At 49.5% G+C, this 19,166-nt stretch overlaps 1 protein-coding gene across 8 annotated transcripts in view; it reads left to right on the top strand.

Moving 5' to 3' along the window:
- Positions 1 to 19,166, top strand: part of EXD3 (exonuclease 3'-5' domain containing 3) — a gene marked incomplete at its 3' end in the record, with an annotated part of 206,575 nt that overhangs the window by 34,421 nt on the left and 152,988 nt on the right. For 7 of the 8 annotated variants that reach the window (XM_083875864.1, XM_083875859.1, XM_083875862.1 and 4 more), the window contains exon 3: positions 4,476 to 4,588. In XM_083875864.1, coding sequence (XP_083731990.1) covers positions 4,552 to 4,588 — 37 coding nt within the window. In that variant the 5' untranslated portion in view covers positions 4,476 to 4,551. Of the gene's footprint in view, positions 1 to 4,475; positions 4,589 to 19,166 lie in introns of those variants that run through there. The other variant, XM_083875863.1, reaches the window with a different exon arrangement.

The raw sequence follows: 19,166 nt of genomic DNA, 5'->3' as shown, positions 1-19,166 counted from the left end.
TAGTGTTATATCTACATCTGGAGGTATTCACACAAAACCCTGGGGAAAAGGAAAGCTTCAACACTATTAAAAATAAAGAAGGAGAAGAAGAAGGGAGAAAAAAGGGACTTTCATCTGTAAACACCATGATTCATGAAATTCTTTCTGTTTCACCTGGGAATTTGCTGGAGCATGTGTCAGTCAAGAGGTGATTGCATTTATTGTTCTTTTACCAGCACAGCTTTACCCCCAAAGCTGTGCAGTGGGGATGTGACCTCAGGGTGTCTCTGGGTGATCCCTGGGGTGAATCCCCAAAGCTCTGGGATTATCCAGAGCTGAGCTCAGCCCATGTCCCTGTGTCACTGCTCTGACCAACCAAACAAAAAAACACCCCATATATATCCATATATATATATATATATATATATATACGCTTAGGAGAGAAAATAAAGCTTCCCCAGCAATCCAGGAGGGAACGTTCAAACACTCCATCAGAGAGCCCTGGACAGATGTTGCTAATACTGGTTTAACTTGCTGCCTGAACTCGAAATCCAAGAGCTGGGAAGCAGCTCAGAGTGCCTGAAGAGCTCACAGTGACACAGCCCTGGCTCTGTTGGGGAAGTGCTGAAGTCCTGCACTGAGCCCCCTGTGCTCACAGTGTTAACAAACTGTTCTGGGGCAGGGAAAAAGCAAGCCAAGGAAGCTCTTCTAATGTGAGAGAGCTCAAGAGAGACTGACTTGTCAGCATTTAAAGTGACTCTGCTGGGTCTCGTTATAAGGATTTACATGTTACCATCACAATCATTCTGATTATTTAGTCCCCTGACGTTTTAAAGTTTTCCAAATTTTTCTATATTATAGTGGTATTCAGTAGTAGCCAAAAATTGGAATGAAATTTGCAAAGTGTCTTCAACTGAGCTATTTTTCTGTTTGCTGAGAATTGTTGTTTACACTTTGATTCTGGTGGAAATCCTGCATCCAAAGTTGTTCCTCGTTTTTTTGGGAGTTTTTGTTTAAGGTGCTGGTTTGAGGGTGAAATGATATTTTGATATTCCTTCTCCTGAAGTGCAGACACTTTGGTAGTTTAAGTACAGCCTGCATGAGTTTGAAATAACACTAGAAGGTGCCAGTCACAGTGAGCTGTCCATGCCCTGCCCAGGGTGTGCTGTCCCTCCTCACAGCCTTCCCTTCACCCCACTACAGAAACACCAAGAATCAGAAAAATGCAGACAATAACAAGACTGAAAAATCAACCTCTGAAATTAACACAGGTTTCTGTGTCACTGCTGCCTGTACACAGAATTTGCTGTTCTTGGTGTTCCTTATTCCCTGGGAGGATTTCCATGAGACAGACACAGCAGGGTGAGGATGCTGTGCCTGGTCCAGCAGGGCAGGTGACACTGGTCACTGTCACTTGGGGTGTCTGTGTGACACCCTGGGGTTCGGACACCTCGGACTCATGATGTGTGGTCACCTCCCTGTCCTTTCTCAGTGATTCCTCAGGTGGATGAGGTACAAACCTTTCAGAAGTCAGGGAGGTGATGGATGCTGCCTGCAGGGAGGTGGAAAGGATGATAAATCCCAGGGGTTTGGGGGGTTTTCCTGGGGGGTTTAGAGCACACCCGGGGCGGAGGGGCCTGCTGTGCCCGGTGTGATTTTACAGGAATATCTGAGCGAACAGATTAAACAGATTAAACAGATTAAACAGATTAAAAGCTCCAGGCTGCGCAGAGAGCCCTGCCCTGCGCGGGTCTGCCAGCAGAGGGCGCCAGAGCGCCGCGGGACGCGCCGGGAGCGCGCAGGGGGCGCATCGGGAGCGCGCAGGGGAACCCATCGGGAGCGCGCAGGGGGCGCATCGGGAGCGCGCAGTGGAACCCATCGGGAGCGCGCAGGGGAACCCATCGGGAGCGCGCAGTGGAACCCATCGGGAGCGCGCAGGGGAACCCATCGGGAGCGCGCAGGGAACCCATCGGGAGCGCGCAGGGGAGAGCACCGGGAGCGCGCAGGGGGCGCATCGGGAGCGCGCAGGGGAACCCATCGGGAGCGCGCAGGGGAGAGCACCGGGAGCGCGCAGAGAACCCATCGGGAGCGCGCAGGGGAACCCACCGGGAGTGCGCCAAGGACAGCACTGAAAACCCAACAGACTCTGACAGACATCTGTTGATGTTTTATCAGCCACTTTCCAGTTTTAATGTGTGAGCTAAAGAGACAGAGGGTGTTCTCTGGAGCAGCACAGCCCTGCTGGGCTCTGCCATGAGTGTTCTGCTTTAACTCCTCTGCACTTATAATGGATCTTGTTGTGGCACGAATGGTGGGGAGTTGTTAAATTGCTCCCGTAAATTATCAAAAGTCAATAATAATTTATTAAAAATTCCATTAATAAAAAGTCCATTCAAGCGAAGTGATTCTCCTTAGAATAATCTCCAGTCAAATGAATTGGTGCAGGAGGCAGGGCTGTGTCCTGACCCCTTTGCCTGTGCTGTGCCAGTGGTGCTGGTGGTGCTGAGCAGCCCTGTCCAGATGGGAGGCCTATAAATAAGCACTGCTTTGTAGTGTTTGTTTTCTCGTTACTAAAGATTTGAGTTACTCTCACTTCACATTTTCAAATCTTTTCCGTACCCAGGCAGAATAGAAACCTCCTTTTTTTTTGTTTTGGGGACATTTTCTGAGAGATGAGATTTTTTATACCTTCGCTTCACCACATTTCTGAGCGTTAAGAGGAGCCACAGCTCAGGCAGAGCTTGAGATACCAACCCAGAGCTGATCCCATGGAGAGTTAACTGACTGTCAGGAGGGAGAATTCCCGCTTTTCCCAGAATGGATCAGGAGCACCTTGTTCACTCTGGCGCAGCAATGGCTCTGCTGGAACCGAAATCACTCAGAAGGAAACCAGTGGCCCCCAGTTCCCTGTCTGGCAGTTCTGTGGCTTCAGCTCTTACTGAGGAGGCAGAATGGGAGCTCTGTTCACACTGTCCCCATGTACCTGAGGGCTGCTTTGCCCCTGGGGCAGGTGTGAGCTGCAGGCAGGGCAAGTGTCAGACACTGTCTGTGCATCCATCTGTACATCCTCCATCCATCTGTACATCCTCCATCCCTCCATCCATCCCTCCATCCATCCCTCCATCCATCCCTCCATCCATCCCTCCATCCCTCCATCCATCCATCCATCCATCCATCCATCCATCCATCCATCCCTCCATCCATCCATCCCTCCATCCATCCATCCATCCATCCCTCTATCCCTCCATCCATCCCTCCATCCATCCATCCATCCATCCATCCATCCATCCATCCATCCATCCATCCATCCATCCCTCCATCCCTCCATCCATCCATCCATCCATCCCTCCATCCATCCATCCATCCATCCATCCCTCCATCCATCCATCCCTCCATCCATCCATCCATCCATCCATCCATCCCTCCATCCATCCATCCATCCAGCAAGTGAGGGCCCTTTGCTTGCACAACATGTTGAGGTTAATTCTGGATCACATTTACAGCTGCTTGCACTTGGCAGCTTTGCTCCCAAAGGTGAACCCTCCCAGTGCCTGCTGAGAATCCAAAAAACTTTTGAATGACCCCGAGCAGCTCATGCTAAATGTGGGGGAGAGGCTTCCAAAGTCACAGATCATCATCTGTGGGGAGCAGGAGGCCCTTCCTGGATGCACTGCTGGTTCTGTGTCCTGTCCTGCTCCCACAGCTCCAACAAGAAAACCAAGGTGCTGCTGTGCCTCCAGCCAGCACAGGGGCTTCAATCACTTGTTGTTATTGCCTCTCTGTTTGTGTTTTTTCTAAGCATTTGTGTTCCACCAGCACACTCAGAGTGAGTGCTCTCAAGGGGGAATTTCCTTCCTGATAAACAATCCTGCAGTGTGATTCAGCAGGAAGGATGTGGTGGTTAAGGCACTGGGCTGGGATCTGGGGGACATGGGTTCTGTTCCCAATTCCACCACAGTGGAGATGTGATGATCAGTGGAAGGGCAAACAAAGAGGAGGAGCTGTGTAGCTGTGGCAGAAACACACTTTCACATGGCCTGTTTGTCCACACTGGGGTTGGGTAGGGAGGTCTGGGCTTTGCATTGAATCACAGAATCTGCTGAGCTGGAAATGACCTCAGGATCATCCAGTCCAGCTCTTCACCCTGTGCAGAAGTTTTGTTTGGCTGCTCAGGTGAAGAGCATTAGGGACTCCTGTTTGTGCTGGTCAAATCTGGAACTCAGCCTGTTCCAGGAACCCAGCTGTGTTTGTAACTACAAATTGTTTTACCTTCCATGGGCTCCCAGGTGCCACTTTCCAGCTTCTTGGTTGGCTGGATTCAGTTTCCCACTGCATTCTCTGATCTTCAGGCTCGTGTCCTATGGCTCCTACACCATCAATGTGGGTTCTCCACTCTCCTGCTAAATCCAAGGACAACAGTCCACACACAAAATATTCCCTTTCTCACACAGGGTGAAGTTCTATGGTTTGACAGTAACTCTACATTTTCTTTTCAGAAGCAAGAGCTTGGGCTGCATCTCTGAGTTTAGACCTCCAGCCTCAGCATCCTGACCTGGTGCCACCTTTGGGAGGATGAATCAGGACAGTTGCTCAAGTGATCAGCCCACGGGTGAGTTTTTATTCAGCGTGATTTGCTTTCCATTTATTTTCTTACTGCTGTTGGAGGAGAATGCTGAGTCACAAATCAAGCAAAACGTGTGAATCAATGCTGAATTGCATGCCATGAAGATTATTGGATCCTTGAGGTTTCCTGTCCACATCTGGGTATCAGCATTCTTAGAATTGTTGTCCGGGTTGAAAATTTTTCTAGCAATTTTTTTATAAGTTGTCACCAGTTCAGAAGAACACGGGGATTTTATTACTGCAGTAGACAAGTCACTCTGTGGTAGCATGGGATATCGATTCTCTGATACTCAGCATGGACTTTTATTACTGTGAACAGGTGATGATGACACATGAGGATGTCATGGGGATTCATCCACAGAAGGACCTGGAGGATGGGTTTGGGGAAAAAGGCATTCAAATCTCTATAACACATCCTGGGTGCTTGTGAGACATCTCTGGTCAGAATATTCATAGATTGCTCATTGCAGCCTTATTTTTTGTAGGAGGGCTGTTTTCTGACAGCTCCCATTGTTCCCCACCCTTTGATCATGGGTGAGGTCTTTTTGTCTGAGGCCTTTGGCAAAAATAGAGGCTTTTAGGAGAGCTGTCTGCTCACAGGTTTGGGCAGTTTTCTTTTGTTTTCAAGACTCCTGAGAATTTCTTCCTCCTTTTAACAGACTCACTTGGGCAAACTTGTCCAGACCAATGAGGGGATTGCTGGGATCTCTGCTCGTTGGGCCAGCAGGGAGAAGGGTCCTCAGAGCCACCACCTGTGTGCCCTGCTCTGGCTGTCCCAGGCCACCACACAGCTGGGGCAGAGCAATTTGGGGTTCTGAACATCTGCCAACACTAAAGCCCTCACCATTGTCCATGGATTTGAATCTGGGGCTCAAAAATGTGAAATTTTAGAAAAATTCCTGTGGTAGCATGGAATATCTATTCTCTAACACTCAGCATGGACTTTTATAACTGTGAACAGGTGATGATGACACATCAGGATGTCATGGGGATTCATCCACAGAAGGACCTGGAGGATGGGTTTGGGGAAAAAGACATTCAAGTCTCTATAACACATCCTGGGAGCTTGTGAGAAATGTCTGGTCAGAATATTCATGGATTGCTCATTGCAGCCTTATTTTTTGTAGGTGTAATGAACGTCGTGGTTTGAGTTTAGACCCACTCTCTAAAGCAGGCACAGGAATGAATCTGTCCAGAGGGACATGTTTTCAGTGTGTCACGTCTGTACATTTTACACCTCCTGTTGAAGTGCTTAGTCCTGGCTGCTCTTGGAGTTCAGCCTTGGGTTAGACAGGTGTGATCACTGGTGATTTATATCCTGGCTGAAGATAGGGATCTTCCAGCCTGGACCTCCATTTATTCAGCTACCAGCACCACCTATTGAGCTCTGCATTGTTGTTTCATTTCATTCTCTGAGCTGTCGCTGGATCTATACTTAGAGAGGAAGGATATTATAATCTTGTGCAAGATTAAAATATTGTTACTGTAATCCAGCTGGAAGGGGAGACCTTTTCTCAGGGCGAGAGGCAGCCAAGGTTTTTCCCATTCAGTCCTCCCCTTGTAGGCAGGAAGGAAGTGCTGGCAAAGGCCCCCTCAGCTTCCTGCTGGCTCAGGAGCACATTTCCAGCCACAGCCCCTTCCACCATCCATCACCAGCCCGGCCAAACAATCGGGGAGCGCGAGGGGAAAACACCCAGTGGGATAAACAGCGTGAGCAGAGCCTGGGAGCAGAGCCTGGGAGCACAGCCCTGCAGCAGCCAGCCTCCCCTGGCACCAGCCAGCCTCTCCACTGCACATTCCTGCCCTTCCCTTCATCATTAAGTGTCTCAATAATCAAAGTTCCCCTTGGAAGATGCATCTCAGCAAATCCGAAAGGGAGGAGAGGAGGGTGATGTTTGCAGAGGAGATGCTCTGCTGGCAGGTGGTGGGGCCTGGCCAAGGAGGAGCTGGGGATGCTCTGGGGTGGGTGGTGTGTGCTGGGATGGAGGCAGAGCCTTCTGCCAGCTCCTCAGGGCAGGGCTGAGGCACAGCCATCTGTGGTGCCTTAAAAAAGGGGGAACAAAGCCAGGTGGGGGCCTCACCTTTGACTGGATCACCTTTGATGAATAGGATTCTCTCCAAGAACTGAACTGGAGTCTTTTTCCCTTTATCACTGCTTTTGTACAATATTTGGGTCATATTTTCAGACCTATGTGCCCTGTAACCTGTTTTTAACCATTCCTTAAACCAACTATTGGGTTTATATTTTTCAGCATGGCTTTAGTATCCTCACAAACCTTGAACTGGGAGTTTCTCCCTGCAAGTATCCAAAGGGAGGTTGTAGTGAAGTGATGGTTTGGTCTCTTTTGCCCTGTGCCAGGGGAAGGAAAATGGCCTTAGTTGCAACAGGGGAGGTTCAGATTAGATATTAGAAAAATATTTTTTACTTGACTACTGGTCAGGCTCGGTGCTGTCTACCTGCAGGAGCACCTCCTCTTCTCAGCCAGATGTGTATTTTTGGGGTTCTTTCATTCCTTCCCCTCTGTTTTTATTGCCCTTTGTCTGGGCTTGCAGCACACATGGGGTGGGCACTAAACTCCTTAACACTCTGCAGGACAGAAATAATTTTTTATTTAAGGTCTTTAATGAATGTGGGATTATGGAACCCTCATTTTAAAGCTGAAGGTATTTCTGCAGTGCTAATGCTTGTTTTTAAATCTATCAGAAATGCACATAAGCAACAGCAAGTGAAAAACAAAAGGAGGTAAGAAGTTACTGGGGATGGGATGGATAACAAACAGCAGCCTTGGCTGCATGGCTATGAAAACATTTACTCAAAAAATTTCCCCATCTAGCCTAGAGCTAGAGAACAGCAGGTTTCCTCAGGCTCGGTGCTGGGTGTAGATGCTGGAAGTTGAAGCTGTCAACTTTAAAATAAAAAAAAACCAAACTCAGCAACCTGGTTTCAGGTCCTGCTGCAGTCCCCCAGTCCCCAGTACTCTCATTTCCCTGTTTGGGAAAGCATTAACCTTCCCCTCTGTGGAGCTCTGTGACTACAGGGAAAGTGCTCACATTAATAGCATGCAGCATTTTTAAATTCCCTTCTAGAAAATAACTGATTGCGTGTTTGCTTATCCTGGGCATCCTGTTTGGAAGGAGGCACCACTGGAGCGGCCATGGGTGTGATTGTGCTCAGCTCCTTCATGTTTTCATCTCATTATTTAATTAATCTAAAGGTGCACTGTGACAGCAATGGGTTAAGGAAGAGCCAGGACTGTGGTTTGCTGGCAGTGTCCCATGGAGTCCAGGAATGCCAGCTGGAGATGAATCCATGAGCAGTGAGGGAAATGTGGGACACTGGAACAGCCCTGGATCTGCTGCAGGTGCTGGGAGAGGCTGTGGGCACCAGGGGTTGGTGTCAGGACACTGGGCTGGGAAAATGGGAATTCCCAAAGGAGGGAGAGCAGGCAGGGACTGCCAGCCTGGCCTGACATGTGCCTGTTGTGGTTCTGTGGTTCTCGAGTCCTTGGGGCTGCCAGAGCCTTGGAAAAGACAAAGAAAGAGGCTTGTGATAGTAAGTGCTGTTTGCCCAGGGCTACAAAAACACCACGGCCTGGGAAGAATGATGTTTAGATTGGATATGTGGTCATACAGCAGAAAGTGATGGATAATGAAGGAGTTTTCCAGGAATTGCCTGCTGGTCTCTACATTCCTCTTTGCAAAAAGGCATGGAATATAACAGCTGCTTCCACCCACTCTGGGTTCTTTCACATAAATCTAGTGAAGAAAAGGGTCAAGTTAAATCCAACTGTCCCAGATAACTTCCCAAACCCTCGAAAGGTTCAGGTAACAAGTCTCAGTGGAAGAACATCCTGTGAAATCAAACAAGCGTTAGTTATGAGAGAGACAGGAGGTGACACTGTTCAGGACTACAGCTGTGCCCCTCAGTGCATGGCACCAATGCAGGGCTCCCTGCATTGCTCTGCTCCTGCAGCACAGCCCTGGCTCCCTGGCAGATGTGCTGTGTGCTCTGGGGCTGCCTGCAGCACTCAGCCACAGCTCTCCAGCCCAGGTGTTGGGAGCACAGCCCTGCCCGTGGGTGTGTGGGCAGGGAGGGACTGGTCTGTGCTGCACTGGGAACTGGGAGCACTGGACACGTCCTGCTCAGAGCCTGCAGCAGGCTTTGCTATGTGTGATTGTGCCTTCTTTTAAATTAAACTATTTTGCAAGCACTTCCTTCCTGCATTTCTCAGAAGGAGGGAGGGGGGGGGCTGTGCAAAGAATGTTGAACTGCCTTTGACGGAGGAGGAAAACTGAAGAAAACAAGAGATGCAATCCTAACTACTGACCTTTTACTTGAGCTTGGTGATGTTTTTCAGCAGCAGAGCCTCTGGGGAGTAACAGCATCCTCCTTGCTATTGTGCTGCCTGCCCAAAAAGGGGGCTAAAGTTCAGCTTTTATGATGTTCTCACTCTGGGCTTGTGGGAAAAAGGCCACATTCCCTTTCTTAGGTCATACGAGTGCAAGAGATGACAGAGTCCTACAGTCTAACCCCAGGGCAGGAGGCCAGTGCAGAATGGGACTGGGACAGACAGCTTGGTAAATACACCGCCAGCTTTTTCTCCTTATGGACACTCACAGCAGGTGGGAGGGTAATTTACATTGTTAAATTAAAAGGCACTGATTTATTTTATGTTGGTGTGTTATTGTTTCGTAAGAGCACACGGGGTTGCCATTCCTTGTGGTGGACTCTTGCACTTTATTGTTAAATCCTCCTTTTCCACTTTGGTCAACAGTTACTGGACATGAATGTTATCTACCAGGACAAAAACAAAAGGCAAATAAGGATAAAACAAAATGCCAACCTCCTCCCCAGCAAACCAGAGCTTTTCAGGGAACCCTCCATAGTTTTGAAGACTAGAATTATTGCAGTGGATGTTCTCAGATGATGCTCCTTGGCCCTCAAACGTTTGTTCCCTGTGCCTGGGGGCTGGAGAGACACCAGTCCCTTTGCTCATGGATCCTGACCAGGCTCTGAGCTTCCACTTGGCCTGACTGTCCCCCTTCCCTCAGCCACATCTGGTGTTTCCCTCCACTGAGGTTTCCTTCAGCCCTGTTGGGAATGTTGTTCAGCAAACCCTGAGCTGGTGTTTCCACATGGCACAATCCTGGCTGGGCTGTGCTCTCTGAACTGCAGGCTCGGGGAGCAGAGGAGGTGGCTCTGCCTGGAGAGGCTGTGTATTGTAAGGATAAATTCTGTCCTAAAATTATAGATACTGGTTTTAAGTTTCTGTAAGACATACTGTTGAAAAAATAAAATCTGGATGAGGCTGACAGCCACCTGAGCATTGACATCCTTTGGCAGTGACTGCTCCAGGGCCTTGGGGTGCTCCTCAGCTCGTGGCCCCCCATGAGCAGCAAGGTGAGAAATCCTGTCCTGAGGCTGATCTGTGAGTTTGCCTTCAGCTGGAGTCTTGTCTTGTGCATGGCAGAGCACAGAAAACCTCAGCAGCTGTCAGATCACTGAAGGACAGGCATCATTGCCTGATGGGCACTCAGGACTGTGAATTCTGTGTGATAAGGAAAGGTGTGTTCTGGCACAATGGAATGAGTTGAAGGGCTCACTGATCAAACAGCTGTGAGAGAAAGCTTGGTCCTGCCCTTCTCTCTCCTGCTCCTGCACCCAGTCCTGGCATAGGAGTCACTCTTCACTCCTGTGCTGATACCTTGGAGCCTTCTCTAAGTCACTTCAATTCCCTGGCCCAGCAGGAGCAGATCTGTGTTTTGGCCAAGTTCATTTTCTGTGGAGGTGAAGCAGAGGGGCAGCCCCAATCTCTGCTCTGGGACAGGGACAGGAGCCAGGGAGGGGCTGGAGCTGGGCCAGGGCAGGCTCAGGCTGCAGAGCAGGGAAAGGCTCTTCCCCCAGAGGTGCTGGCACTGCCCAGGCTCCCCAGGGAATGGGCACAGAGCTCCAGGAGCCTTTGTACAGCACTGCCAGGGGTGCCCAGGGGGGGATTGTTGGGGGGTCTGTGCAGGGACAGGGGCTGAACTCTCTGGTCCCTGTGGGTCCCTTCCAGTTTAGGATATTCCATGATTCCAGTGAGAACAAGTCACTTTGCTTTCAGTCAGCTCATGTCCTAAGTAGAATGTCTTGGCACCAGCCAAGGGGTGAAATATTAATAATACCAGCCAGGTATTAATTCAAAATGCCTGAGGGAATGTGCACACACACCAAGGCCACCTTTGGGTGGCTGTTTTAGGGCACAGACACGTTGGTATCCCCTCCTCATGGGGTACCCTGTGGCACTGTGGGCTCTGTGACTGTGCCCACAGGGGCAGCTCACCCACCTTGTTATTTTTGGTTTGTTCTTTGACATTGAATTTGTAATTTTCCTCCAGTGACTGACCCTCCCATGTGGCAAACAGAAGTACCCAGTTCCCTGAGCATGCAGGCAGATGTGTGGGTTCTGGAGGAGGGAAATGAGGCGCTTGGAGTCTGTCAACTCTCTGGCATTTCTGGTTATCACAGTGAGGGGTGGAGGGAAATTAATGCTCTCAAAACACCTGAAGGTGAGGGAGGTTTGCCACAGACAAAGGGTTTGGACCCTTGAGGTGAAGCCCAGGGTATTCAGGTAACACCTGAAGTCTGTCTGGCCAAGGCAAGATCATGGCCCCTGAATATTAATTAATATTTCTCTGTCTTTCTGGCTCACAAGTGTTGATTTTCACATCTGCAAGGACTTGCCCGTGGCACCTTGTGGTGCAGGTGCTGGCCATACACTCCTGCCCCATCTCTGACTGGCTCTGGTGGCTCTAGAAGATCCCTGTCCCTGCTGGCCCCAGGGAGGTGCCCATTTCACAGAGCTCTACACATCCCTCATTTAACCTCACTTAATTTTGCCTAATCTGAGAACAGATCTCTTTTCATTTTCTGCTGGATGCACTTTGCACTGAGCTATACAGACATTGGGAGGGAGAAGAATTTGTCTAAAATGTTTGTTTTTCCTTGGGAAAGAAGAAATGGAGATTTATTAGCAGTTTTCCCTCAGCAAAGCCCTGCTTCGGTGGCAGAGGTTTGCAGCGAGCTCTTGGCAATTCAGCATGACAAAAGTTCACACAGTTCAGAGCTCCAGTGATTACAGAGGAGCTTTTCTTGGGATTTTTAAAATGTCCTAGACACAATTAGAAGAATTTCTCAGCAAGGAGGGTGCAAGCTGGGGACTCTCCGGCAGATGTAATCACTCAAGAAAAACTTTGTTTGGCTTGGCTGGGCCCTGCCTTCGTTCTGTGCTCTTTCATCCCACCACCAGGCTTTGTCTCAGCCTTTGCAGTGTCTCTGTGTCTGTCTTTCCCTCTTTCCATCTGCCAGGCTGAATGGGACAGCCTTAACCTGGCCACTTCCAAGACAAACAGCGAGTCAGATGGAAAAAGGGGGCCCTTGGCTGTCAGGAGGCTCCGTGGTCACTCACTTCCTAGAATTAAAGGCTGGGAGTTGTCTGTAAGCCAGCCAAGCCAGAGACAATGATTGGGTTCCCATTTTGTTCCTTTGATACCGTCTTAAATATGTGCAATGACTGGGAGAACAAAATTTGCATGAAGCAGAAATCAACTTTCTCATACGGATCTTGTCCTACCCTGTGTCCTTCGGTGTGGGTGACACAGATGGCAAAGCTCAGCTGTTGTTTTCTTACAGGGTTCTGGGAACTGGGCCTGCTCTTAGAGAACTGAGCTGTAACAATTCCTGGCTATGGGAATAGTTTTGGTAGATGGGATAGATGGGATAGTTTTGGTAGCCACATAGATGGGGCTGGTACAGCTGGAATTCCGGGGTTGGACTGCACGGTCCTTGTGAGTCACTTCCAGCTCAGGAGATTCTGCAAATCAACAGGAGAGATGCCTTAAAGCCACTGTGACCCCAGGTCAGATCCAGTGTGTCCAGCCAGGGCCTGGTTTGCAGCCATGGCTTTGTCCAGCCCTGGACAGGGGTATCACTGTCCCCATGTGTGACAGGGGTATCACTGTCCCCATGTGTGACAGGGGTATTGCTGTCCCCATGTGTGACAGGGGTATTGCCCATGTGTGACAGGGGTATTGCTGTCCCCATGTGTGACAGGGGATTGCTGCCCCCATGTGTGACAGGGGTATTGCTGTGCCCATGTGTGACAGGGGTATTGCCCATGTGTGACAGGGGTATTGCTGTCCCCATGTGTGACAGGGGTATTGCTGTCCCCATGTGTGACAGGGGTATTGCCCATGTGTGACAGGGGTATTGCTGTGCCCATGTGTGACAGGGGTATTGCCCATGTGTGACAGGGGTATTGCCCATGTGTGACAGGGGTATCACTGTCCCCATGTGTGACAGGGGTATTGCCTGTCCCCATGTGTGACAGGAATATTGCGTGTCCCCATGTGTGACAGGAGTATTGCTGTCCCCATGTGTGACAGGGATGTTGCTGTGCCCATGTGTGACAGGGGTATTGCTGTCCCCATGTGTGACAGGGGTATTGCCCATGTGTGACAGGGGTATTGCTGTGCCCATGTGTGACAGGGATGTTGCTGTCCCCATGTGTGACAGGGATGTTGCTGTCCCCATGTGTGACAGGGGTATTGCTGTCCCTATGTGTGACAGGGATGTTGCTGTCCCCATGTGTGACAGGGGTATCACTGTCCCCATGTGTGACAGGGCTGTGAAGGTGCCATCCCCTGCCCCAGAACCACCCCTAGAAAATGCTGCTCTGCTTTTAGACTTGAGATTTTTAGCTCTAAACCCCAGAGTGCTGCTGGGCTCCACCAGTTCATGGTGATCAGAGAACAGGTAATTATTGACTGTGTGGTTTGCAGGTTCTATCACTGATGGGGTTGGAATAAGAAGTGGGGAAATTCCTTCTCAGGCACTGAGGGATGTTTAAAACACTTCAAAGTGGCTCAGGTCGGGTGGGAGGCCTGGGCAGTGCCTGTGAGCTGGTGCTGATGGGCACAGAGTCCTTTGGGGCAGGCTGAGCTCCCTGTGCAGCCCCTCACTGTGTGTAGCCCACCCCCAGAGTGGGCCCCAGGCAGGGCTGGGCTTGGCAGAAATCACACACTCAGCTGGTTCTCTGCTTTCATTCAGCGCTGTAACTCGGTACCCCACACTAAAGAGCCCTTCCATTGGTATTCAGGGCTCATATCCCAGCTCTGCACGCTCTCCTGAGCCCTCCGAGGGAAAGGACCTTACCATGCATAATTTAATCACGTCCAGCATGGCAGCACTGGGGTTTGTTTTTTCCACAGAAAGTCTCTAACGCCTCGCTGGTGAACTCCTATAGTCTGAGAACTCGCAGTGCGCTTGCTTATCTCGCTCTCTCAGATAAACACCTCTCAGCATCCTGTTTTTCCTGTGCCATACGAACAGGAAGAGAGCGATTGTTTGAGATGTGCGTCAGCCAGAGCTGGAACCAGGCAGCCCCTTACCCTCCCCATCACCATGGGAACCTCCAAATCCCTCCAAACACACTGGTGCTGAGCTGACAGGTATCCTGGCCTTTCCATCAGCCTCCCCAGAGCTATGACTTTAACGTGCAGGACCTCTCAAAAATAAGATTTTTAATTTTATTTTATCTAGGAGGTGAAGCTATAAATTTTGGAAGGGAACAGTCATCACCACTTTTGTCTTAAGTAGCAGAGAGATCTTTTATTTGGCCATTTTGGTACTGGGAGCATTGGAAGGGCTCAGAGGCAGCTCTGCAGTCACTGGGAGTGTGGTGTGAGCAGTGGGCAAGGTCCTGCCTGAGCCTGGCTTTGGGAAAAACACCTGGAATCACCTAAGGCTGACCTGGAGAGCTTTGTGTGTGGAGGGAGATTTAGGATTTGGGAGCGATTGGAACTTTTCCTGGCACCTCAAGGTGGGATTTTCAAAAGCTGCAGCAGAAATATGGATGAAGAACAAACTGTTTGGAGGTTCTGATAATGCTGAGTGGGCCAGGGCTGGTCTAGTGGAGATGATCTTTAACAAACTTCCAACAAACGAGTCTGGGATTCTACCAGAGATGGAGTTTTAATCTACCACTCTGAGATGTAATTAGCCAGAGGAAGGAGAAATTCCTTTTTTCTTAGAGGTTTAACCATTTTTTTATTCAACATAAGCAAAGCAGCAATTTCCCTCTGCCTCTGGAGAGCTTGGGACAGATGGGACTCCTCCGCTTTATTTACCTGAGTAAACATGTCCCCATGTCCCCAGGTGCCACATTTTCCCCTTGTTTGAAGGGAAAATTTCAGCCTCTGTGATGCTGCTGAAATGTGCTCAAGTGAGGAACTGGCAGAAAAAAAAAAATGTGAGAATGTCTTTAATACAAGAATCAAACTGTTCTTACTGTTCTCAAAAGAAAGTTGGATGGCTTCAGAATGTGTGCTACAGCTTTTTAGAGTTACCAGGTGGGTTTTTTCATCTAAAACTACTTAGGACGCGCAGTTAAAGGTTGTTAGGTTTAGAATTTGGGGATTTCCAGAGATGTCTGGAGGCAAAGAAATAGATATAATTTTAGGTCTGTGATAGTCCTCTGGATCTGATGATTCTTTCCCATCCTGTGCTTGAGTCCTCTGGGGCTGCTGCTGTTCCTGGCAGTCTCAGTCTCTTACATAATTAAGAAGTTTCCCCTTTTATCCTGGACAATATCAGTTTTCTTCCCCTTTGCAGGGTTGATAAGTTGGAAAAAAAGAAATGTTTCATTTTCTGGAGTGCTGTTTTAGATGTTTTTAAAGTGAATTTCCATTTCTGTTAACTCAGTGTAAGGACATTAACTGGCACCCTGGTGGCTGTTCCTGGCCTGGGGAGGGTGGCAGGACAGTGGGATGTGAGGAAGGGCTGTTGTTCTCCTCCTGGGAATGTGGTGACTCGCTCCTCACCCTTCCCTCAGCACTGGGCTGGTTTATGGAAACAAACCCTAATTCTCTTCAGCACTGGAAAAAAGCTCAGAGCTGGTACCTAAAGGAAGTGAGGGTGGCCTGGCTGAATTTTTGAAGGGAAAGAAAAAAGCTGTATGATGAAACTGTGGGTTTTGTCTAAACAGTTTTGAACACTGGAGTACAAACCCTGGTTTGGTCAGGATGGGGATCCACTGAGCTCAAGACCTTGAGCCTCCCCTATGGATGTGTCTGGCCATGAGGTGGAGAGAGAAATGTAAAATGGGAAGGGAATGAGGGGCTGCAGTGCTGTCCTCCCCTCCATGTGTGTCCCATGCCACAGATTGTCATCCCAGCACTGCAGACCCCTGACACTGAGGTTACAGCCCATCTGACAGAGGAGGAAACCATGTAAAAGTGTTGGCAATTACCTGCAAAAGGTTTGTGATTGGTACATTTTTAGGCTTTTGTGAAGTTGGATTTCATTAACTGCCTCAAAAGCAACTTCTTGGGGTTATTTTTAGAATTGCTATTTCTGTACAAATTGCTGCATTTCTCCTTGTCCCCTCTTGCACTGAAAGTGTCCCCAAGTGACCTCTGTGTGTCTGAGGTGGTGTCACACCTTGTCCAGGTTCACACTGTGGGACATGTCCCTTCACTCCTGGCCAAGGGAACTTTCTGCTGCCCAGGATGTCCCAGAGCTGGGTGACTCCTTGGCGAGGTTTCATTTTCATTTGTTGAGTTGGCACCAGCACTGAAGGACCCCCCCTGGGCCTGAGCTGGGGATGGTGCCCAGGGGGTGTGAGGGAGGGGACTCTGCCCCTCTGCCCTGCCCAGGTGAGACCCACCTGCAGAGCTGCCCCAGCCCTGGGGCCAGTGCAGGAGGGACCTGGAGCTGCTGGAGAGATCCAGAGGAGGCCACAGAGATGCTCCAAGGGCTGGAGCCCTCTGCTCTGGGGCCAGGCTGGGAGAGCTGGGGGGGCTCACCTGGAGAGGAAAAGCTCCAGGGAGAGCTCAGAGCCCCTGCCAGGGCCTAAAGGGGCTGGGGACAAGGGATGGAGGGACAGGACACAGGGAATGGCTCCCACTGCCCCAGGGCAGGGGTAGATTGGATATTGGGCAGGAATTGTTCCCTGGGAGGGTGGGCAGGCCCTGGCACAGGGTGCCCAGAGCAGCTGGGGCTGCCCCTGGATCCCTGGGATGGACATTGGGGCTTGGAGCAGCCTGGGACAGTGGGAGGTGACCCTGCCCGTGGCTGGGATGGGCTTTAATGTCCCTTCTGACCCAAACCAGTCTGGGATTTTGTGTTGTTGTTGCTCAGGTGTGAGAGGGAGAGGAGTGTGGGTGTTTTCAGGGCTGATGTGGGGAGAAGGGGAGGAGAGCCCCTGTCTGGAGCCCTGGGGTGGGGCTGTGCTGAGCCTGCCCTGCCCCACAGGGCCTGGGGAACAGCCCTCTGCTCCCTCCATTGACAAAAAAACACGAAGGAAATAAGAGGACAATGTCACTGCCTGTTGTGCTCAGCCAAGCGAGCCTTCTCTTTTAATGAGAGTGCATTTTGTTTGATCTTTGCCTTTTTGGGGGGGTAATGATGAATTTTAGCCATTATGAAAACAAAAGGCACGGTTATTTGTAAGGATTGTTTTATAAGAAGCATATGTGGGCTTTATTATTCCTGTGCTTGAAGTGTGGGGATTGTTTTCAGTTGGGAGGCTGCAGCAGAAGAATGTGAACTTCTGACTCACTTAGAAATGGAGCACGTATCAGCCAAATGCTGAGGGTTCCTATTATGTTTTCATAACTCAGATTTCTCAGAATGGAAAGGATCTCACTTGCCCTTAGTTAGAGAATGATTTTTTTTTGTTGCCATTGAGAAAGGCTGGCTTCTTTTCTAGAAAAACTTCTCTTGCTTTCAGTACAGTGTTCATTTCCCTTTTCCCTCTCCAGCAGGGCAGTTTCTCCCTGTGCACCTCATTCTCCACCACATTTCTGAGCTCTTAAATCTGGCTTTTCAATAAAGGTGTAGTCAGCAGCACAGACCAAGGTGTGGCTTCACAGAGTGAGCCCAGGAAAGTGTGGGCTCAGCTAATGGTACCTGAGGAATTCTGGCTTTTGTCTAGAGGAACCAAATGGGGAACATGGGATGGATATTTCCTGCAGAACCAAATGAGGAACATGAGATGGAAATTGGGAGTGAAATGCAGACCCACAGCCCCTGCTGAAAGTCATGGACAGGAAAAGTCAAGAACAAAATGTTTATGAACTTTTATTCAGTATCTTTTCTTATGCTGACTGTAAATCTTCCAGTTTTTGGGCTGAAGTGGCTTTGGCATTTAATGGCTTTGGGCACAAATAAAGTGTGAAGAGGTTTTTTTTTTCCTTGGGAAATTCTTCCTCTGGGGTTGGATGTTACCCTTTCCTCAGGCAAGAGACGCAAGGAGGCTCAGCCAGAACTGCACTGGTGAATAACGCAGCAGAATTTTGCAAGGGCACCACTGCAAACCTCACCAGCAAACCCAGTGTTTACCTCACCAGCCCCCAGGCACCGCTTTTGTTGTAATCACAGCAGGGTTTGAGTGATGGATGCACAAAGGAAATGGGGAGAATGAACAGAAAGCAGTTTATGGCTTTCCTTAAAGGCACTTTTCTAACTCAAAAATATAAGCCTTGTGGTTTGTATGGTTTTGAAATGTAACCACAGGACTTGAGAACTGGAAGACATTTGATTTACCATCTCCTGCAATTTTGGTACCAGGTTCGGGGCAGAGCTCATTCACTTTCAGAATGAAAAACGTTCAAAGGAAATCCATTAATGTGAAATGTTTAAAACAGGAACATGCTGTTGGGAGAAACTGTCAGTGCTAAAACTTGAGGCTTTTGTGTCTTGTTGGAGTGAGTGCAGATGTGTCTTTCTGAGATCTCCACCAGCGTGCTCTAACCTTGATTTGGGGAGGCTTTTCCAGCTGGTTTAAGGTCTGCAATCCCATTTTTGGGAGCTGTGAAGGGTCAGTTATCAGACTGAGTACTTTCCCTTGAGCTCAGTGTAGGAGCTGGATGGGCTCAGCTCCTGGGACATGTCCCTGAGCCTCCTGAGCTGCTCCCGGCTGGAGCAGGGACTCCTGGTGCTCTCTGATTTCCCTCCCTGTGGTGTTTGTGCTGTTTGCACCCTGGTTTTATTTTGCTCACTGAATGCCCCTTGCTGTTAGCTGGGTATCTCTTCAGGATGTTGGTGTCTCTGCAGGACTGAACTATCCTTTAGCAGTGGAGCTGCTGGGTGGGAATGATGGGGTTTTTCTGGCCCCATCCCTGCTTTGTTCTTGCCCAGAGCTGATCCCAGATGCACTTGTGGTTCAGCTCTGACTTCTTGATTTTCAGTCATTTCACTGAATCCCTCCTTCCCTTGTTGTTCTCCCCCCTCCCTGCTGTGTGGAGCAGCCACCTCCTCTCCAGGTTTTTCTGGAGGGCTTATGGACCTCCCTGTATGGTCCTGATGTTTTTCCTTGGATGTCCTGGTGTGAGTTTATTGCTGCTTCTCTCCTTCCTCCTCAGCTGTGGATGGGCAGTACCTGTCTGGTATCCCACTGGAGTATTGCAGTAGTTATTTTATTAATTCCCCATGTCAAAGACACTCGTTTTTCACCCTTTAGGGGTGCCAGGAGAACTGAGATGAGAACATCCTCCAAAGAGGTCCTGCAGGAGACAGAGCAGAT

This window comes from Zosterops lateralis, assembly GCF_965231275.1.
Source record: "Zosterops lateralis genome assembly, chromosome: 20".
NCBI lineage: Eukaryota > Metazoa > Chordata > Aves > Passeriformes > Zosteropidae > Zosterops > Zosterops lateralis.
The sequence above is the reverse complement of the archived record's forward strand: the minus strand, read 5'-3'. Positions and strand labels throughout refer to the sequence as shown.